The 22,160-nt window shown below is 41.8% G+C and overlaps 1 protein-coding gene across 3 annotated transcripts in view; it reads left to right on the forward strand.

The window, feature by feature from the left end:
- Positions 1-22,160, forward strand: part of RET (ret proto-oncogene) — a 128,827-nt gene that overhangs the window by 67,430 nt on the left and 39,237 nt on the right. For 2 of the 3 annotated variants that reach the window (XM_073353250.2, XM_073353251.2), the window contains exons 2-7: positions 6,249-6,500; positions 7,730-8,023; positions 8,346-8,587; positions 11,406-11,607; positions 13,399-13,598; positions 21,139-21,397. In XM_073353250.2, coding sequence (XP_073209351.1) covers positions 6,249-6,500; positions 7,730-8,023; positions 8,346-8,587; positions 11,406-11,607; positions 13,399-13,598; positions 21,139-21,397 — 1,449 coding nt within the window. Of the gene's footprint in view, positions 1-327; positions 439-6,248; positions 6,501-7,729; positions 8,024-8,345; positions 8,588-11,405; positions 11,608-13,398; positions 13,599-21,138; positions 21,398-22,160 lie in introns of those variants that run through there. The other variant, XM_073353249.2, reaches the window with a different exon arrangement.

A 22,160-nucleotide genomic window follows, 5' to 3' on the forward strand; every position in this document is an offset into this window, starting at 1 on the left:
TATGAAGTGCATTCCTGTGCACCCTGTGAGTAGGGCAGGAAGATGCTGGAATTTGGCTTTGGTTCAGATACGCCATTGTATGTTTGAATGCTTAGCTGAATCTGACCTGAACAATTTGAATCTGCAAAAACTCATCTTTTTAAAAATCTGGCTCCTTGGAGATTACATTTTTTCTTTTGATGTTTGAACTGCTTCTTGTTCAGGTCAGGACTCAGAAAAAACACAAAAATAGGTGGTAATGTATAATAATGTCACTTCTGTTCCTGGCCAAAACCTAGAAGTGCCTAGCAGAATTATTAGACCTTAGATAAGTTTTGTTATATTCCTTTTCAGAAATGAACTTCAAAGTTTTAAGTGGATTTCTAACTTTGTTGAAACTGATTCTCCCAACCCTACTTGCAAGACACAATGCCATCAGCAAAGGAAGAAGAGTAGCAGGTGCAATGTAACTGAATTTTCAGTGGTGGTGATGATTTGCCAAATATTTTTGAACATGTCTAGATATCAGTTGTCTTGATTAATTAATCTTCAAGCATATCTCTTCCAATTAACTGTTATTCAAAGGACAACCAAAAAAAAATGAGGAGTACTTGTGGCATCTTAGAGACTAACAAATTTATTTGGGCATAAGCTTTTGTGGGCTAAAACCCACTTCATCAGGTGCATGCCGTGGAAAATACAGTAGGAAGATATATAGATATATATATATATATATACACACACATACACACACAGAGAACATGAAAAAATGGGTGTTGCCATACCAACTGTAACGAGACCAAACCAATCAATTAAGGCGAGCTGTTATCAGCAGGAGAAAAAAAACGTTTGTAGTGATAATCAGGATGGCCCATTTCAAACAGTTGACAAGAAGGTGTGAGTAACAGTAGGGGGAAATAGCATGGGAAAATAGATTTTACTTTGTGTAATGACCCATCCACTCCCAGTCTTTATTCAAGCCTAATTTAATGGTGTTCGGTTTGCAAATTAATTCCAATTCTGCAGTTTCGCATTGGAGTCTGTTTTTGAATTTTTTTTGTTGGAGAATTGCGACTTTTAGGTCTGAAATTGAGTGACCAGGGAGGTTGAAGTGTTCTCCGACTGGTTTTCGAATGTTATAATTCTTGATGTCTGATTTGTGTCCATTTATTCTTTTGTGTAGAGACTGTCCGGTTGGCCAATGTACGTGGCAGAGGGGCATTGCTGGCACATGATGGCATATATCACATTGGTAGAAGTGCAGGTGAACGAGCCCCTGATGGTGTGGCTGATGTGATTAGGTCCTACGATGGTGTACCTTGAATAGATATGTGGACAGAGCTGGCAACAGGCTTTGTTGCAAGGATAGATTCCTGGGTTAGTGTTTTTGTTGTGTGGTGTGTGGTTGCTGGTGAGTATTTGCTTCAGGTTGGGGGGCTGTTTGTAAGCGAGGACTGGCCTGTCTAGTAAGTGAGTTCCTACTGTGAGCTACTATCTATGACAATTTGGGTTTGTTTGTTTTAAAAAGAGGAAGGTTAAATATACAATGAATTACTAGTCTCTGTACTATTTAAAGCTGTGATCCTGTAAACACTTAGGGGCAGAATTCGGAGCCAGATTTTCAAGGGACCAGATCCTCAAAAGCGCTCAGCACCCAAAATTCTGAGCTCTTTTGAAAGTCTGGCTGATGATGAAATTCAAGCATCGGAGTAGCCACTTTACAGTGAAACTGCTCAGATGCATAAAGTTAAACATGTTCATTAGTTTTTGCAAGGATCTAAATTACTTAAATGGAATGGAGGTGTTCTGAAAAGCACTTCAGTGTTCTAGATCTCAGGGTTCCAATTAAGTAAAATTCTCATGCTGAAACACAGAAATCGTAACTGGTAACATTTTTTGACAAGCCTGGTTTGCTTTCTTCTTGTGATAGGACGACTCCTTGTTAGGTGAACGAGATTTGGCTCAGTTGTCTGTTACAAACTTTACTGGCCTAACTGAGTAGGAATAGTGTCTCCATTGAAAATGCACAGTGGTGTATTTTAATGTTTTAATTTTTAATCAACAATCAATTCAGTACAGTATTAAAAGGTACATAAAGCAAACCTGTATTTGAATTGAATCATAGGAGTTAGTGATGGAAAAGTTCTACTAGTTCATGTCGTCTTCCCTCCTACTACTGGATAATTTATTTGGATCTCACCAAGAGGAGTTTCCCCCAACATTCCGGTTAAATTTAGACCACAGGCAGGGACCTTGCCTCCTTTTTGGTTTGTATAGTCTTACCTTCCTTAATTTATCTCTATTTTGTTACATCTTGTACCACCTTAAATAATTTTTTTCACTCCTCTTTGCATCTTTCTGATAGAAGTATATCTCTCCTAAGGTATGTTATACATATTTAACGCTTGTATTCCTGAAAATATTGAGTTGCAATGATGTGTGGACACAATGTTTGCATAGCCTTCAGTTAGAAGCAACAGTAGATTGAATGGGCCAAAAGTATATCTTTGACGGTATCTTTATTAAACAGTGCATGTTGCTGACAAAATCTCAGTGCTGAATATCAAATGGAAATTGTTTTGCAGAAAACGCTCTTTTAAAAAAAATTAGAAAAGGTTTCTTGCAATTACAAAAGTAGGAGACCGAAAGAGATGCATGGAAAATTTAGGAAGAATGCTCATGAATCTAGTTTATGAACTAGATACATGCTAAAAGGAAATATAGCAGATGGAAAATAATATTTTCCTTTCAAAGAAAAGAAGTTGGAGGGGGACTTTAACTCAGGAGTCACTGGTTTTTAGCTCCCTGCTACCCACCAGCTGCCAAAAATTTATTGTATGCTTTTTTTAAAAGATTACAGCTGGCTGCCTTCTTAATTGAACATTATTTTGGTAAGTTTTTGCCTGCTTTATTAATTTATTTAATGCAAATTACATGTAGCTAAATAACAGCCAACTGTAAAACCTGAGGATGTAATTCCATGCAGCAATGCTGCTGATGTAATCACGAGAGAGAATACTGTGGCTTGTGTAGTGTTTCCAAGTTACATCATAGGCCTTTAATTCACAGTGGGTTTGCCATCTTCCTTTTCCTTCTTTAAAATGGATCCTTCAGTAATGAGGAAATGTTAGCCCATTACTATTCTGGAGATGCTTTGGCAGCCTACTTCCCATTTCTGCTGGGGCGGAAATGCATCATCATGGGAAAATGTCCAGTAAAAGTGGCCCAGTTTTGAGCAAAAAGGGCTTTGCACCAATAAAATGGATGGGGTGATATCTTTTATTGGCCCAACTTCTGCTGGTGAGAGAGACAAGCTTTTCGAGCTTATGCTGAGCTCTTCTTCGAGTCTAGGAAACTAATTCAGAGTGTCACAGCTAAATATAAGGTGGAACAGATTGTTTAGCATTCAAGGTCAAGAGGGCCGTTAACATCCCTTCAGTCACAGGGAGGAAAAGAAGGGGAGGGGAGCAGCTAGGGGGCAACAGTTGTAAGTGGGTTACAGATTGTTGTAATAAGCCATAAATTCAGTGTGTCTGTTCAGGCCAGATTTTTAGTGTCCAGCAAAGTTATGAATTTAAGCTCCCAGGCTCGTCTTTTGAAAGTGTTGTGTAGGTTTCCTATGAGGACTTATAGGTCAGATATAGAGTGATCGCTTTGTGAAAAGTTTCAGAGGAACAGCCGTGTTAGTCTGTATTCGCAAAAAGAAAAGGAGTACTTGTGGCACCTTAGAGACTAACCAATTTATTTGAGCATGAGCTCACGAAAGCTCATGCTCAAATAAATTGGTTAGTCTCTAAGGTGCCACAAGTACTCCTTTTCTTTTTGTGAAAAGTGTTCACCCACAGGTGGTGTGGTGTTTTGTCTTTTATCATTTTCCTGTGTGAGTTCATTTGAGAGCATAGTGCTTTTCAGGTACTCAGATACCACAGAATATGCTGCGAGGAGAAAGTCCAGGATATACACCTGAACACATTCAAAACTGCCTTCACCAAACAAGGACACTCCACCACAAAAATAGATCACATCACATCATGGCATGGCTCACCGAAATACCTCAAGAGAACCTGCTTCAATACAGAAATAAAACCCCTTCTAACCACACACCCCTAGTTGTCACCTGCCCCTACAGGGAACCCTTAGTATTCAACAACTACAACCAGACGTGAAAGTAAGCCGGTACGCCCTGGTGCACCGTACCGGGGTGGATCAGCTTCCCCAGGCGCAATTTAAAGGGTCTGCGGCTCCCAGCAGCGGCTGGAGCCCCCGGCCCTTTAAATTGCTGCTGGAGCCCTGGGGTAGTGGCGGCAGGGCTGGGGCGGTGATTTAAAAGGCCCGGGGTGGTAGCGGTGGCTGAGCCCTGGGCCCTTTAAATCGTCCCCAGAGCCCCACCGCCGCTTCCCCAAGGCTCTGGCACGCGCCGGGGATGATTTAAAGGGCCCAGGGCAGTAGTGGCGGTCGGAGTCCCGTCCCTGGAGCCCTGCTGCTGGAGCCATGGAGAAGCGGTGGTGGGGCTCCGGGGATGATTTAAAGGGCCCAGGGTTCTGGCCCTCGCTACTGCCCTGGGCCCTTTAAACTGCTGCCAGAGCCCCCGGCTGCTGCTGTTACCTGGGCGGGGGGAGGAGGGGAGAGGAGGGGGAAGGAGGCACTTACCGGTACAGGGTGGTCCGGGGCTGGCTCTGACCCCCCCCAGTCCAGCCCTGTACCGGTAAGTCCCTAGACTTACTTTTACCCCTGACTACAACCCATACTCAATGAGAACCCCATCCTGAAAGAAATATTTCCTGAGCCCCCTCTTCTGGCGTCCAAACAGCCCCCCAACCTCCCCAAGCTCATAGTCAGAAGCAAGCTCCCCACAGACCTGGACAGGCCAAATCAAAGCTGTATCAATGATCAACACCCACCCCCACCTCCCATCACAACACACCTTTCAAGATCTAAGACTCCTACACATGCCTAGCACAACATGTATTGTAGCTCATCCAGTGCACTAAATGCCCTAATAGCAACTATGTGGGTGAAACCAGACAATTACTACGCTCTCAAATGAATTCACACAGGGTGAATGAATCCAAATTAATGTAAATGTCTACAACCAGGGAGAGGAAATAAACAGTACAGAGGCACAATGGGTCAGTCGCACCCATTGCATTAGAGAGAGATTAAATTTCTCTAACCTTAATTGGTGTTATCAATCCTGAGTTTTTATATCTCTGAGACCTATATCTTTGTATGAGTTGTAATATTACTTAAGCACCTCCCTGGGGAACAGAACAGTGATAATAGAGGGCTCTTCAATCTACTGGTGAAAGATATAACAAGATCCAATGGTTGAAAGTTGAAGCTAGATAAATTCAGCCTAGAAATAAGGTGCAAATTTTCAACAGCGAGGGTAATTAATCATTGGAAGAATTTTATGAAAGGCTGGGGTAGATTTTTCCATTACTGAACATTTTAAAAACAAGATTGGATGTTATTCTGAAAAGATATTTTCCAGCTCAAACAGGAGTTAATTGAGGGAAATCCCATGACCTGTGTTATGTGGGAAAGTCAGACTGGTCCCTTCTGGCCTGATAATCTATGGATTTATTTAGTTGAGTGGAGTACCACTTACTTTAGGAAAGGTGTAGGGTGGATTGGTTGGTTTGTATGGGAAAGGAGGTGTCCACAAGAAAAATCACTACTTAAAAAGAAGTCCACACTAGGGAAAAGTTTGAAAGCCCCTGATGTACTTGCACGTTTTTCCTCTGGATAGAAATTGAGTGTTTGGACTGTGTGACTTGAAAGGGTGAGATTCATTTTACAGCAGTACCTCCTAATGTTTTTTCATCTAACTGTATTTATTTCCTCAATAAGATTTCACCATAAATGATGATATTCAGAGAAGAAAACAATTTGTGTGAGAATGGAAAAGCAGCTGGGAATTGCTGATGTGAATTTATCTGAAGTTTGACAAGAAATGCTCCATTAGGCTCTCTGCTGTGGCTATGGTCTTGTTTACAACTAAGCAATTTGGCTTCTAGGGGGAATTCTCATAGCTTGTACATAAATTATGGGTCAAATCCTCAACTGATAAACATTGAGGTAGTGCCATTGAACTCAGTAGAGCTATACCAATTTACACCAGCTCAGGATCTGGGTCGGCTCTTATATCTTCCTATGCACTTACTAAATGGAGCTTCCAATTCTTTAGAAATGCACCTCTTACGACAATGTCTACCCAGAGTTCATTCAGCTTTAACAGTTCTCCTGTTGTTTGTGTTCCTTTGCAGCTTCCTTTGGTCTCTACTTCCCTAGGAAAGATTATTCTGAGACTGTCTACATTGATCAACCAGCCGGTACGCCACTATTGCACATCCGTGCCTTGAGGGATTCACATGGGGAAGTGGCCCACTTTCAGCTGTGCCAGCATCTCTTTATCTATCGCGTTGGAGCCTATGAAAATCATTGGTTTCAAATCAAAGAAAAAACAGGGCTTCTCTACCTCAATAAGAGTCTGGATAGAGGAGACTTCGATATCCTGTGTAAGTCTGAGAGGAGTAGCTGCAGTTGCGATAATGTCCAGAGTTGAAGCTAAACACTTACATCTAATGGGATTTATCCAGCAGCATATGAATAGCAAGTCAATACTTAGGGGTCAGATTGGAAGAACTGTTTGTTTACTTTAAATGAATTTTGGGATTGAAAAGAATCCTCAGATAGACACAGTGGTATTAAAGCCAAAATGAACACTAAGGCTGAGAAGAAATTGCATTAGTTGTCAAATGGTGGAGTTTCATCAGGAAAGTTTCATCAGTTTAACTAAATCAATGTAATGAACCTAGACTAGACCCCAAAGAAGACACACTTAAACCATTTTTAATCCTTGCAAGTTTATTCTTATTTAGTAATTTACCAACAAGTTATATCCATTTATGTGTTGGTTAAAATTTTATTTCTGCATCAGTTCAGATAGACTGATTTTAGTTAAATTGGTGCAACTTTTCTAATATAAGCAAAACCTTTAGTTACAAAGACCCAGCTATCTGGAGCACTTTTTTTATGGGGTAGTAAATGAACCTCTGCTGAAGGGGTTAAGTGATGCCTATTTATATTGCTTGGGATTGAAGTGAGGTTTTTTTTTTTTGTAAGAACCGCATACCATTGAACCATAGAAATGAATTGTTTCCATTCTCCTCTTGCATTCAATAGACAGAACCTATATCTTGGTGGTTTTGATCCCCGAGGAAATTAGGTAGCATTAGATGAGGGAGGAGAAAGTGGTGTAAAGAAACATCCAGAAGTAAAGGCTGCTGAAAAGGCTTTCACTGTGGGGTAGTCAGATAGTCTGAAGCAATAGGAGAACCTATAAGAGCCATATTTTCCACCTTAGCCTGTAATTTTGGGTGGCTTGGTCCAACTTCAAACATGTAGGGCCTTATTTTCAGAGGTGCCAAACATCACGTATTGTCACTGAACTGGCCTTTACTTCTGGATCAGTTTCAGAGATCAGTAGGGTTCCACTGTGGGGTAGTGTGATAAGCTAAAGGAATAGGAGAACCTGTAAGAACCATGTTTTCCACATTAGCCTGTAATTTTGGGTGGCTTGGCCCAACTTCAAACATGTAGGGCCTTATTTTCAGAGGTGCCAAACATCGGGTATTGTCACTGAACTACTTGGTTCACTGTAGAATAATGGCTGATGGAAGGAAAATATTAAGAGGAATATTTGCTTGTTTCTTTGTCAACTGTTTCTTTGTTTCTGTTCTTGCAGTTGGAAGAAATTGGGTGTCATTACCAAAGGTGACATTTCATGTCTACCTTTCATCTCAGCCCTTCCAAGGGAAGGAATGTGAGACGCCCATTTCTGCCCTGGTGCATCTCTCCATCCTCAATGCCACTGTACCAGCTTGCAATGCTCTGACATCAAGGGAGCTTTGTTTCTCAGAAATGGATCTCTCCTTTCACATCAAGGAGAATAAACCACCTGGTACATTTCATCAGCTTCAGTTACCCCCAATATATCACCTGTGCCAGAATGTCAGCATTTCCTACAAATTACTAGCAGGTAAAACTGGAGGTAAACCATTCAGTCACAGTCATATTAATGAGATTTTTAATGGAGCAGATCTCTCTTCTGTTGGTTATTCTACTCTGCTTCCACACAAGTCCTGTAGACTTCCTCTTGTGCCCCTGATATAGCTCCTCCGCCTTCCTCCATATCTCTTCCTAGACTGATTTTCATAATACAGAGTGAAATTCTTCCCTCTACATGGATGCAACCCAAATGGCTTCATTGGGATCACACCAGTATGTCAAAGAGGAGAATAATCACACACCACTAATAGGAAAGGATTATTCCAGTTTATGCTCTGCATGTGTTGTTTCAGTTGATGGGCTGCCTTTTCGCTACAATGAGAACACCACAGGCGTGAGTGTTGTGCAGCGTTTGGATCGGGAAGAAAGAGAGAGGTACGAGCTGATCGCCAAGTGTACAGTGAGAGAGGGCTCCAAGGAGATGCAGGTCGAGGTGCCCTTCCTGGTCAATGTGTTAGATGAAGATGACTCTGCCCCCTTCCTTCCCAATGGCACTAGCACGACGGATGCTGTTGTGGAATTCAACAGAAAAGAGGTAGAGTTCTCTTCTGCTTGGACTCTGAGATGTTCAGTGGAAATGCTGTGGGTTAGGCATGTCTACATGGAAACTTCAGACCTTGTATGTTAGCTCTCAGCATCATATGCCCTAATTTACGATACAGTCCAGAGAGCTCTGACTGCCTAATAATAGTAATAATATGAGGAATGTGATGACCACCTCCACTGAGTGACTAATTATCTGAGTGGTCATTTGACAGATTTCCCTGTGTGTGTATATCTGCCTATATATTACATACAAAAAGCTATGTTAAAATATAATTTAGGTGGGAAAGTCAATCACTGAGAAGTTAAGAAATGCAAGATTTATAGCTGTCCATGCAACCATGATTCTTCTTTGTGCAAGTACACTGACTGAGGCCTGGGTTCTGTGGAAAACAATAGCGTGTGTAATTAAATACTGTACCATAATGCATGCACACAAAGAGGCATCGTGTCAAAGGCCTGCTTCAAACAAAGAAGAGGTGAGAGCTTCTCAAATAAAAGGGTTTCAGGAATCTTTTGTTACGGAAGGTCTTAGGGAATCTAAATATTGGGATTGCTACCAGCTCCTCATATAATGTATATTTGTGAATATCAATTGATATTTCTTTTATTTATTTATTTACAATGGGATTTAAACAGGCACCTGTCTGCTGCCTTGGACATCTTTTGGTGTTACTTATAAAAAACACATACAAACAGAACAAAACCAGCAGCAACTTCCTGGAAAACTCCACCTCAAACGCTAACCAACTTTCCCCACCAACACTCCCATCCTACATAAACCTTCCTCAGATATCTAGGCAAAATTATGGTTCTTGCAGTGTCCACTGAAAGTCAACAATGCCAGAGTATTCAGGGCCAAGGGTAGGATCTTGTTCTGTAGCTGAAGGTTGCTCATTGACAACCCTTTACCACCTCCACCCCCTCTGTACTCCATGGCACCCCTCCTGCTACAGTGAATAGAGTCCAGCCTGAAAGTAGGCACATTTCTCGTATGGCTTTATAGGTGAAACCCAAGATACATATGTATAAAACTAGTAGAATAACATTCAGCTGGGACTTACTCTGGGAGAAGAAATGCTCATAAAAGCTTTAGTAGATGGTTGTTATGCTTGAGCCATTTCAATGTGCGTTCATCATAAGCCATGCATAAAATTCCAGCAAGTACTCAGTCACTTCCCTCCAGGGATTTCTGTGTAATAATATTTCTCTAATAGCTGTATTTCTTTCCCTTGGAAGTAAACTGGATTTTGCATATCTGGTCTGGAAAGAGAGTATACAATTTTGGATGTTTGCTGCCACCTACAGGCTTGACATATCAGTTCCACACACTGATGGGCATAACTAGTAGAGCTGCTTGAAAAATGGAATTCCCATCCCATGGAAACTTCTGCCTCTGAAATTTTGTTTCTTCTCAAATCAGGATGAAAAGCAGAAATCTCAGTATTTGTCATGCAGTGAAATATTTTTGACTTTAATATGATGTATAATATAGTTGAAATAAACCTTGACAAAATCAATTTATTCTCATGAAACATTTTGATTTAATTAATTCAGTGTTTTCCAGCAGAAAAATCTGTTGCCGGAAAACTTCCAAAATACCTCTGATAATTTGTATATTCAAACTTAAAAGGAGAAGGGATTTGTATGGGAATCTCAATGGCCAATGGAATTATAACTGTACAAAATGAGTTTGAGGCCTACTGCCAGGTAATCAGAAATCTAGTGTAGAGTCAATAAAGAGCAATCTAGTGGAATGAGCACAAGACTGGGAGCCTAGAACATCTGATTTCTGATCATCCTTCTGTTACTGACTCTCTGTGGGGCCTTAGTTATGTCATGCGGCCTCTATTTCTTCTTCCCTGACTTTTAAATGTGGATTTGTTGCTCACCTGCAACAAGAATATTGAGGATTATTTTTTTATTTTGATGAGTGAAAGCAAGGTATGATCCTATTACTTCTGCCTTCAAACGTCCAGTATTACATTTGAGCACAGCCACTTAATTAGTCTCTCCCGGGAGCTAAGGGAGAAAAATCTCTGCTATCCCAGCCATTCTCTGTAAATTGGGGATTAAATTTTTTTAAAAATCCCACAGCACATAACAGAGAGTGAACTGCATGTCTTAGGGAGTGGAGACTGCACTACATGGGACACATCCTCTTGTGTGTTCCAACCCTTCTTGCCATTCACACAGCTGAGAATTCAAGCCACCCTAAACTCTGTGAGGTTGAGTTGGTGCAGAACCAGCCAGAGAATGAGGATCAGTAGCTGGTTCCGTGAGGACTCCCCCCGCCCCTCCTCACCTTGCTGACCTGAGCCAATATTGGCAGTCCCATATTTTTCACTTGGCTTTTCATTCTGTGCATCACCTCATGTTTATTCAGTGATATACCAGAGTTGCAAAATTACCCCAAAGATCATCCTAGCTACAAAGTCTCTGGGGTCATTGAGACCACTAGTTGGGGATTGCTGGAATCAGATATGCTGTCTTTACATAGGTCTCAAAACTGACTGTTGCTACAGTAATTTTGCAATTCACTGGCTTTATGAAATGCTGTTACAGTGCTCATCTGTCACCAAATAGGTGGTAAGCGGTAGGATCATCAATCTTTGCCCTTTCTGTTAAAGACCTACAAAGACTTTGAATGGAAGTGGATTTGTACAGAATGTCAGGGAGCTTTATATGGACAGGACTTTGGTCTCCAGATTGTATCACTTATTCAGACAGTAAACCAGAAAGCAAATCTGGAAAAAAGATAGTGTGGCAGTCATTGATTTTTCCCCATATTGTCTATGATTTTCTTGTAGGGAACTGTCCTAGCCACACTGACTGTGTGTGATGCAGACACCACACCTATTTTCCCCATTGAAAGCAGCAGAAAGAAGTACACAGGCACCATCAGTACAACTGATCCGTGGATTAGCGAAACATTTCGGGTGGATCACATCTTCCACGAGATCTATTTCAGCCCCAATGGCAGCCAAGTGAGGGGAACACTGCATGAATACAGTAAGGTCTCTTCCTTCTAACAAAGAGTGAAATTGCTTTGCTTATAATTGCCCAAAATTGTATTTCACTTTTCTATGCATCTGGAAAATACCAAGCCGATGGAAAATGAGACAGAAAATCCCAGTATCAGAACAGATATTTGGGACTGAAAGAGGGGATTCTGATATTACAGTCTTTCCTCCTATGTATAACACAGTGACTGTATAGGAATCTGACAGTTGCATTATGTGTTGACTAGCCAAGAGAAGTTCTGATTGTATTGCATTTCAGAATGTGATTCTAAGCTAATGACTACAGCTGGATGGGAAACATTTTTCCTCTACCACACACACTTTTGAGATTTTTAAGATTTTCCAGTTTCACATTGGGGAGAAACGGAGGCATTTTGAAAAAAAATCATGAAAAAACAGAGAGAGGCCCATCCGCTTGCTCCAAAATAGCTAATAGCCAGATGGGGAGGGCACTCACTTGGGTCCCCCAGTATACATCTACCCAGCCAAAAAAAAAGCCAAAACCCACAACACAGTGGGTCAGCTGACTCAGGCTCACATTGCTGGGCTGAAAATAGCAGTGTAGATGTTCGGGCTTGGGCTGGAGCCAGGGTGCTGAAACCCAGGAAGGCTGGAGGGGCCCAGGCTCCAGCCTCAGCCTGAAAGTCTACACTATTTTTAGCTCTTCAGCTCAAGCCCATTGACCTGGGCTCTGAAAGTCACTGCTGCTGGTCTTTTTTTTTTGCTGCGTAGACATATCGCCACATCCCAGATCATAGTCCTAACCACCAGGCTATTGGCTATTCTGTGGTGGGTATCTCTCATATTGACCAGAAGATATGTGAAACGTTCCTGTGAAAAATGTTGATTTTGATGAATCCACATTTTTCTAATAAGCACCGTTTCATCAAAACATTCCCAACCAGCTTTAGTTGTGACATATCTTTAGGCACTTTTTGTTGAATGGAATGGGAGAATATCTATATTTCTAGTTTTAATTCAACCTCTCCCTTTACCTAGTGTGACAAAGTTCCTGCTCTACCTTGGTGGGTCTTGCACTTATTGGCAGATTTGCTCACCTTGGAGCTTCACGGCAGCCTCAGCTTGGCCGTTTTTCTGAACCCACAGTCCAGGTCGACGACTCCTGTGTCTGACCAGGAGTTGGGAGGATTTGGGGGGAACCCGGGCCCGCCCTCTACTCCGGGTTCCAGCCCAGGGCCCTGTGGAATGCAGCTGTCTAGAGTGCCTCCTGGGACAGCTGTGCGACAGCTACAACTCCCTGGGCTACTTCCCCATGGCCTTCTCCCAACACCTTCTTTATCCTCACCATAGGACCTTCCTCCTGGTGTCTGATAATGCTTGTACACCTCAGTCCTCCAACAGTACACGTTCTCACTCTCAGCTCCTAGCACCTCTTGCTCCCAGCTCCTCTCACGCACACCACAAACTGAAGTGAGCTCCTTTTTAAAACCCAGGTGCCCTGATTAGCCTGCCTTAATTGATTCTAGCAGCTTCTTGATTGGCTGCAGGTGTTCTAATCAGCCTGTCTTACTTGTCTTCAGAAGGTTCCTCATTGTTCTGGAACATTCCCTGTTACCCTACCCAGGGAAAAGGGACCTATTTAGCCTGGGGCTAATATATCTGCCTTCTATTACTCTCCTATAGCCATCTGGCCTGACCCTGTCACACTAGTAGTATGCCATGAGCCTGTGCTTGAAGAATAGATTTGATATTTATAGTTGGGATTTTGTGCTGCCTAAAAATGCATCAACATGTGAAAAGCCAATCTTCTCTTTTGCAGAACTGATGCTGAATAAAAATATTTCAGTCACAGAGAACCGTTCCTTCCAGTTGGATGTTTTGGTGAATGACACAGAGTTTCATGGCCCTGAAAGATCTGTGATGCTCCACTTCAATGTCTCCATTCTTCCCGTCAGCATTCAGTTCTCTAATGTGACTTACCAGTTCGCGGTGAACAGAAATGCTGAACGTTTTGCACAGGTAAGGACTGTCTTAATTGCTTTTGATTTTGGCATTGTTGAAGATAAACCTTGTAAAAGTGAGACAGCTTGAAGGGAAATGTGTACATAAAAAAAACAAAAAAACAACCCTTCAGGATTTCAGAAAGGTCCACAAATACCAGATGACATTGCAAATCTGTTCTGACCCTGAGGCAATGTTACCTAGTAGTTAGAACCCTGGACTGGGTTTCAGGAAACTTAGGTTGTCATATTGATTCTGCTACTGGCCTGCAAGTCACTTTGCTTCTCTTTGCCTCATTTTCACCCGTGTATAAAATGATGTGTGTATTACAGAGCCTCATTTTGCAAGGTGCTGTACAAATACATAGTCAGGGACAGTCCCTGCCGCAAAGAGTTTATGATCTAAATAACAAAGCATTGTGACCCTCCGGATCACTATCACACTTATATGTGATTACTGCTTTGCCAACATCCAGTCTGAGTGGCTCTAGAAACTAGCACCAGCTAATCTGGAAGCAGAGAATTTTTAGATGGCTGTACTCTGATATGATCATCAAATCTGAGTCTTTGAAATGAAGCATGGTACTTCTGAAAGTGAGCAGTGTCTTAAAAAATGCTTCCAAGCTTGGCTTCATCCTCACTGCATCTGTTCCTTCCCAAAGTTTGCAGAAGATAGTGTCAGCATTCCCACTTCTTTGCACAGAAACAAAAAGGTGGATTCTACCCGTCAGGTGGACATTGCCACCTGCTTCTAGGTGGGCTTCTCCTGGTCTGCCTAGCTCTGATAGGACAGATTTCCAGCTGACAGGCCAAGCGCTTGTCCTTGGTGGATGGCCCTAGCACCTGGGATAAGGGAGGCTTGAGAAGTCAGAGATGTGAGTATGTGTTTTCCAATATACACATAGCTCCAACCGAAGCCTTGTCAGACATTAAACAGAAGTGAGCTATCGTAATGCATAATGTAAATATGACCTTGTCACAGTTACGAGGTGAACTACACCTCTGATGTCTCCTAGTCTTGTGGAGGTCACCCACTTCCAGTTGCAGTCTCTAGCCATCACCTGGCTCAGGGTGGAATCCCCTGATTCTCCCATACCTGGGATGCAGTCCCCTGGTACTATTCATGAATTTCTAGCAGGGCTGATTTAGACTCATATCCTGCAGTTGTTTTCTGTCCAGGTCAATGACAATAGTAACCAGTGACCAAACAGCTCCTTAAAGCAAATAATTATTTATTTAGAACCAGAGCATTTAAGAGAAAACAGATCTAAAACCACTAAACCCACCACTCTAGCTTACCAGGTGTTTAACCATCTTCCACATGGGCATTCTAGGAGCATTGTTCTCTATAGACTCTCTTCCACAGAGCCGCTCTCTTTCTGAGCCTGTCAGAGCTCACTGATGCTCACTGGACACCCCCTAGCAACTCACCCCCCTTCACAGGAATCAGTTTACTTTTAAACTGATTATAACCCTTTGGCAACTCCTAGCAGTGGCAAAGCAAGATTTACAACCGGAGAGAAGGTGTTTGAAGCTAGCAAACAGACCCTTTGTATTTCTTGATTATGCCTGTATGTTTTTATCTGGGAAGCCATTTTGTTGCTTCCCTGCTTGTTGTTCGCAGAGTCCCCTATTAAGCTAGATCAGTGCATTCATGTAGGAATGTCACATACCGTGTTCATAAAATTGTTACATGTCAGTATTTGTGACATTATTATAGATTATTACGTAGCAACTCCGCTTCTGTTAAAGGTCCTATATTAACATAAATAGAGCAAACAAATAGTTCCTTAGGTTGTTCACTGGACAAAGCCTTTTGGACCCTAATTAAAGTGAATTGTAGGAAAGAATGACAATGGAAAAGGGTAAAAAAATCAAGTGGAGAAGATACTCCTACTGCAATATGTTCATGGATTTTCCCTAGATAATGGCTACTCATTAATTAATGTGCTTCCTAATTTAACCCTCATTTCAGTTTAATCACCATCATCGCCATTAATAATACCTTCTAGTAACATTTCCAACAGATTGACATTAATCAGTGGTAAATTACAGTGAATTCCTGCAGAACATGCATGTTAATACTAAACCAACTCATTATAATGAATATTGTGGAAAGATGAAATGTTTCCATATTCTAAAACCTTGTGACAAATAGAGACGTAAGAAGTCCTGTGTAGTTGTAACACAGAGCAGGGTTGAGACTAACTTGTTTTTCCCGCCTCCCATTGTGAAGGAAACTTAATAATCAGATGCCTTACTTATCTTTAAGCTTCCGGTTAGTCAAGGAGAAGAATAAAAGAGGAAAGCAAGATATATTATGGTCTAGATAATACTAAGCTCTGCCGTGAGTGCAGGGGACTGGACTAGATGACTTCTCAAGGTCCCTTCAAGACCTATGATTATCTGGCTTCACATTTAATTTTGATGCTCACGGAATGTGCTGCTGGATTGGCAGCTTTTGAGACTGCAGAACAGGCTCCACACAGATAATAGTAATGATGACTTCCCAATCAATGGGCATAAGGCAGGGTCTGCAGTTACCATCCCTAACAAGTAGAGGCTACTTCAGTCACTGGGCTCTTTACAAAGAGTGCCAGCCAGGGTCCAGACTGTGGCGGTTGTCTTTATTTGTGGTGATTGTTCCTTTTTGTTTGGTGCTTGGGGTTTTCCTGTTTAGTCTTGCAGACTCCGATCCGGGAGAAACTTGCATGTAAATGCTGTTGCCCTTCTGGTGCTTTTTGCACAATCCTTTTAGTAAAAAGAAAAGGAGTACTTGTGGCACCTTAGAGACTAACCAATTTATTTGAGCATAAGCTTTTGTGAGCTACAGCTGCTCACGAAAGCTTATGCTCAAATAAATTGGTTAATCTCTAAGGTGCCACAAGTACTCCTTTTCTTTTTGCGAATACAGACTAACATGGCTGTTACTCTGAATCCTTTTAGTGTTACATTGGCTTTTGTAGTGCCAGATTGTGAACCTCTTACTCTCAGTGGTGTGCATTTACTCTCACTAGCAGCTCTGTTGAAAGCAATGGGGTTATTCAGGGGAGTAACTGCTTAGTCATGTGAATAAGGTGTTCTCAATCGGGCCCTTATTACTTAGAGATGAACCTGAGCCATATGTATCTGAATATTGATCCAAGCTACTCCTAAATCCAGCAATGTTATTTTCTGTGGCTCTAGCTTGGGCTTATCTCCGTTAAAAATCATTGTTCCCAAGCATAACAAATCAGTACAGAAAGGCAATGTGTGGAAGCCGCAGACTTTTCATTGTGTTGGGACCATTGAACATTCTGCATTTTCAATGGAATTCCCCTTTCTAATCTCAGCAGCTTCATTTCCTGACATGTAACGGTCTCGGTCTCGTTTCACTGGATGGCTGTAGTAAGAGGGAAATGTTCCTGAGATAAAGAGCTCTGTGTCTGTGGAAGCCGTGTCTGTCTGTGCTTGCTGAATTCTAATTCCCAAAGAGATTCTGTTCTGAGGTTTAACTGGGGGGGCGCGGAATCAAAGCCAGAATGGGAATGGCTTTCTCAGTCAGGAGTCACTTCTGAGAGGTGGATTTGAAGGTTCAGTGTGGTCTGAAATCAGCCCAACTAAGATGCTAGCAGCTTAGTTCCTAGAGAATGGCATTCCATGTCATCGAAGCATTATGCATAATTAACTATAATTAGCCTGTGCAGTGAGGAAAAGTATAGAGCCAAATGAATATGAAGGCTGAAACAGCTCTCACTCGAAGGAAAACATGAGCGTGTGTTAGTTAACCTTCCGGCCAATGCCATTTGTCCGTTTTAGCAGTCAAATGAATGGAGTAACAGGATCATGGCCTGACGGAACCTGTGCAACTCACTTAGCTCTTCAAAGGTCTTAGAGCCCTGTCCTTATTTACTCCAACCATTGATGAAAAATATAGGCCGAAATTTTCAATTTACCTCTGGCAGTTGGGTACCCAAATCCCACTGAAATTCAATGGAAGGGGGCACCATAATCCATTATCCAAACCTTCCTAAGATTACCTGTCTTGTACCTTTCTAAATTAATTTCTCCCTTCCCATCATTTCTGAAAACCAAGATATTTGTGTCTTAACTGATGGCCTCTCTTTTAATACCATCCTGCTCCTTGCCTGAATCCTGCCCTGACGTTGGATCACATTACTGCTGGTTACTGAAGTATTTTCTGAGGAGGTAGCAGCATTCCCTCTTAATAAGTCGGAAGTGCTGTCTACCTGTTTCTGCCTGAGTCCAGTGAGGCTGCACTGCGGTATGTTTAAGGTCACCACCAAAGTTTCCATTAGACGACGACTTATAGTCGTGTAATCCTAGGGCAGTAACGCCTGGGAAAGAACCATCCAGATAGAAACGGCTTCTTTTCTTTGACAAAGTACCTCGGGATCCCCTCTGTTGCTTCCCCTCTGTATAGAACAGGGGAGAGCAGAGCTGTTGTGGGGCTGCACTGAGGGAAACCTGGCTGTGAAGGATGCTTCTCCATCCCCTAATGATCTGCACAGCCTTTCCCATCCCCTTCACAGGAAATCTCTATGGCTGACAGGCTATGTGGAGAAGGTGAGAATGGCTTGATGGGAGAGGAACAGACAAGGAACACCCACTGTCCCCTCCTACACAGGCTAGAGTCCATATAATAACTGTGGTTAATGCTGCTTGGAGCGGCTTTCATTTTCCCCTGCTGCGTTCTGGAACCACTTCTGGTGGGGATTGCAGAGCTAGGTCAGTGGCAGTACAACACGACATCTACCATGCTGTCATTGCCAAGAGACTTGGTTCTAGAAGGGGACCAGAGGGACCTAAAGCTACCTTGTGTCCAGCCAGGGACTTGAGAGCAATCTCAGCCTTAACTCTTTTTACCTCCACCCGCTGCTTGTTTACTTGCCAGTTCCGTGGCGCAGAGGAGAGAAGGCAGCCCACATCATAAGCAGCCTAGCTTTTGGAATGTTTTATTCCTCTCCCTGCATTCTTCTGCCAAAAAGAAACACATGGCCCTAAGTGGAATGGAAATAAAGAAATGTAAAAGCAGTTAAATGGGACCTTCCTATAATAAGATTTCTCATTGGTCTGAATCCAAGAATGACGGTTTCACTTCAGGAAATGGATTTACCTAGATTTATTTTAAAAATGCTAGAAGCAGCATTTATCTGTGTGTGCTAGGCCCACCTGGCATAACTTTAAAGCATATCTTAAGTGTTTTAAATTTAAGGTGACCCACCACAAATCTCCCTGCACCCTTACCATTAAAGTTCTCCCCATAAACAAATCAAATGCTATATTGGTCCTGATTCAAATCTCATTAAAATCAATGGAAAGACTTAGATGGGTTTTGGATCAGGTACTATATGAATTAGACAGGATATAAGGATTTACATTCCTGTGCTGCTTAGATAAATAGTTTCAGAATGTAGAGTGGTCTAGTGTATATACTACTCCAGGCAGAAACTCCTACAGCAATAATCCTCTCCCTGTTTTCATTTTAAATGACAATGCTTAACTGCCACCAGCAAATTGAAAAAGATGAGGTCCTTCTTTCTTTAGAGACTTTTGGATGCTTCTGTTGGCCAGAAACTTCTGACCATAATATTGTGCCACTCATATCTAAGCAGCGAATAATTAGAACGTTAGAATAGTGCTTGTGTAATTGCTTTCCATTAACTTTCTGTCTTCCTTCATTAAGAATGTCATCTCTTCAGTTTTTGGACTAATTACTACATTGTCTTTATGGCACAAAAATGTTTTACTCTGTCTAATTTGAAGTTTCAACCTCTGGAGAATGGAGTTGAGGTTATACAACTTTTGGAAACTTTTGTGTTTTCTTAGAAATTTAAAAAAAAAGGTTACTCGTCGCCTGCCAATGAATATATTGCCATGAGGTCAGATAATTTATTTCCGGTATAATCTTTCTCCTGAGTGGTAGAAAATGTGGCTTTTTTAGCTCTTTCTTCCTACCTTCATTATTTATTTATTTAAAGTTGTTCCTAGAGACTACTACTGAGATCAGGGCTCCTTTCTTCTAAGGCATCCTTACAAACACGTACAGCCCCTGAGACAAAAAGCTTGCAATAGGCAGACAAAAGGTGGGAGGGGAAACAGAGCAGTGAAGTGACTTGACTCTAGTCATGCAGCAAGTTAGTGGCAGAGTTGGGAATAAATCCAGGTCTTTTGAGTCCCATTCCAATACCCCGTCCAGTGGACCACACAGCCCTGTTTGAAAGGGTCTCCAATTTGTGCACACTACACCAAATTGCACAGTTTCCTCATGCTGGTGTAGGGTTTTCACATGCACTTATTTGCTCAGATATACAGCAGGGATACTTTTCAAGTCTAGCTTTGAAATAGCAACTTCATTATATCTCCTGGGAGCTCTGATTGGTTTATTTTGCTCCATTCTAAAAAGCCCAATAGAAAAGGAATAAAAAATTGCTTTTTGGCAACACTGCAATTTTTTAAACCAAAACTAAGTCATCTGGAAAATATAAAATAATTATGCTGATTCTGCTTCATTGTGTGTGTGTGTGTGTGTGTGTGTGTGTGTGAGAGAGAGAGAGAGAGAGACTTTCAGCTCTTAAGTCATCCATAAAGTCATCGCAGTTTAGTAGAGTGATGAAAAAAGTCTCCATGAAGTTTCCACTAGGGCTGGGCAATAAAGAGAAGGAAAAGGGGAATTGTTTTTGATATTTTCAAAAACAGTTTTGATTACGGTTTTTGTTAGTTTATTTCCAAGTTAGGAAAATAAAAATGTCAGAATTTTGGAACCTGAAATATTTCTACCGGCTCTATAGCTTGCGCAAAAAAAATGGGAAAACTTTACAAAATTTTTCAAATGTCAAGATTAGAAAAATTTCCATCCATTCTAGTTTCCACATCATGCTTCTAACACAGACAGGCCTAATTCTCCTCTTGCTCGCTTTGAGTGTGCCCATTGACTTCATCAGCAAAACTGAGAGCAGGACCTGGTCCAAAAACTCTAGCACATGCAGTATGCTTCTGTTCATCTGTAGAAATAACGTACCTATTTTGAATTGAATAACATGGTTTTGTTCGTTCTCGGAAAAGAAATAGATATTGGGGCCTGAGGCTGCCATCGTTTTCCACTTAAAAGTCCTGTTGTTGTCAATGGGCGTTGTGTGTAGATGAAATGTGTGACATTTATGATAGCGTCATTATAACTAGTATCCCAGTATTTTCTAGTGAATTCCTTGCAGAGGATCTTTGAAAGAAACATATTTTGGCTGCATGGAACTGGATAGGATGAAGAATGATGGTCTGGTGGATGGGCCACTAGCCTTGGATTTGGGAGACTTGGGTTCAAATCCCTGCTCTGCCTTGGGCAGGTCAGTTAGTTTCATGTTTGTAAAGTTGGGATAATGCTACTTCCCTACCTCAGAGGGGTGCTTTGAGGCTCTCAGATACTACTGTAATGGGGGCCATGTAAGAACAGCAGACAGAGAGATGCTGAATATTGCATGTATTTAACTAGCTTTAATCACTGAGAAAGATTTGTAGTGAGCGCAAAGTATCGTGATCTCTTTGTTGTTGTTTGAGCCTAGATAGGTAAAATCTGCATCGAAAACTGCATGAAGTTCTGTGGAGTAAACATCACCTACAGGTTGCTGTCTCCCAGTGCCAGCTGCTATGCTGTAGGGATACTTCAGGGCCGAGAGGACAAGTATGGAAGCCTCTATGTGAATGACTCCTCTGTGCTACTCAGACCCGAATGCAAAGAAATTCAATACACCATTGTAGCCTCAGACAAGCAGAGTAAGAAGCATGCCAAAACCCAGCTCACTATTACGCTGGAAGGAACAGGTAAGTACTTGAGATGGATGGGGAGAAAGGTTGGGAAATGTCAATATTAACACTGTATGAGGAATTATGGATACTCACTGATATTACGCTTTAAAGTCTGTGACCAAACAAGGGAAGAAACAGGTTTTCTTCCAGACAGGAGGGAAGGCAGCTATCTCCCTGTCTCTAATATCAATTAAGCATTGTGGAACCAAAACAATGGAAGCCTCTTGACATACAATCAACAGGAGGATGGCAAAGGATGAGAAGAAAACCAGGAGGTCTTCTTGACTCTGGGGACAAAACAATGAGTTTTAGGAAATATAAAGAGAAGCAAAAAGTTATTTGGGCACCCATCACTTGGGGGTAGTGGGACGCAAAGGGACCAGCACCCTCTGATTCTGTGAGTGGTGGATCCTCCAGCCTGAGCGGCTGGGGATGCTGATAGCTTGATGTAAGTGAGGAAGCCACTTAGGCAAAAGGCTGTAGCTTTCTTAAATTAAGTTTGGTCACTGAAAAGCATGTGCTTTGTGTTTTATTTGTTACCAGATTTGTCTCTGTTTCTCTTGCTTAGAATCACTTAAATCTATGTTTTGTGTTAATAAACTTATGCTTACTTTTCCTATAAGCCACCTCTGCTCTGTTATACTACAGTAAAGGTGTGCTCCCTCAGTTGATCCAACAGGCTGGTGTATGTTCTGTCTCTTTGGAGACAGCAGATTTGGTAATTTCTGGGAGTCAGAGGAACTGGACACTGCAAAGGGAGACGTCTCTGTGGAATTCA

This window comes from Lepidochelys kempii, chromosome 7, assembly GCF_965140285.1.
Source record: "Lepidochelys kempii isolate rLepKem1 chromosome 7, rLepKem1.hap1, whole genome shotgun sequence".
Classification (NCBI taxonomy): domain Eukaryota; kingdom Metazoa; phylum Chordata; order Testudines; family Cheloniidae; genus Lepidochelys; species Lepidochelys kempii.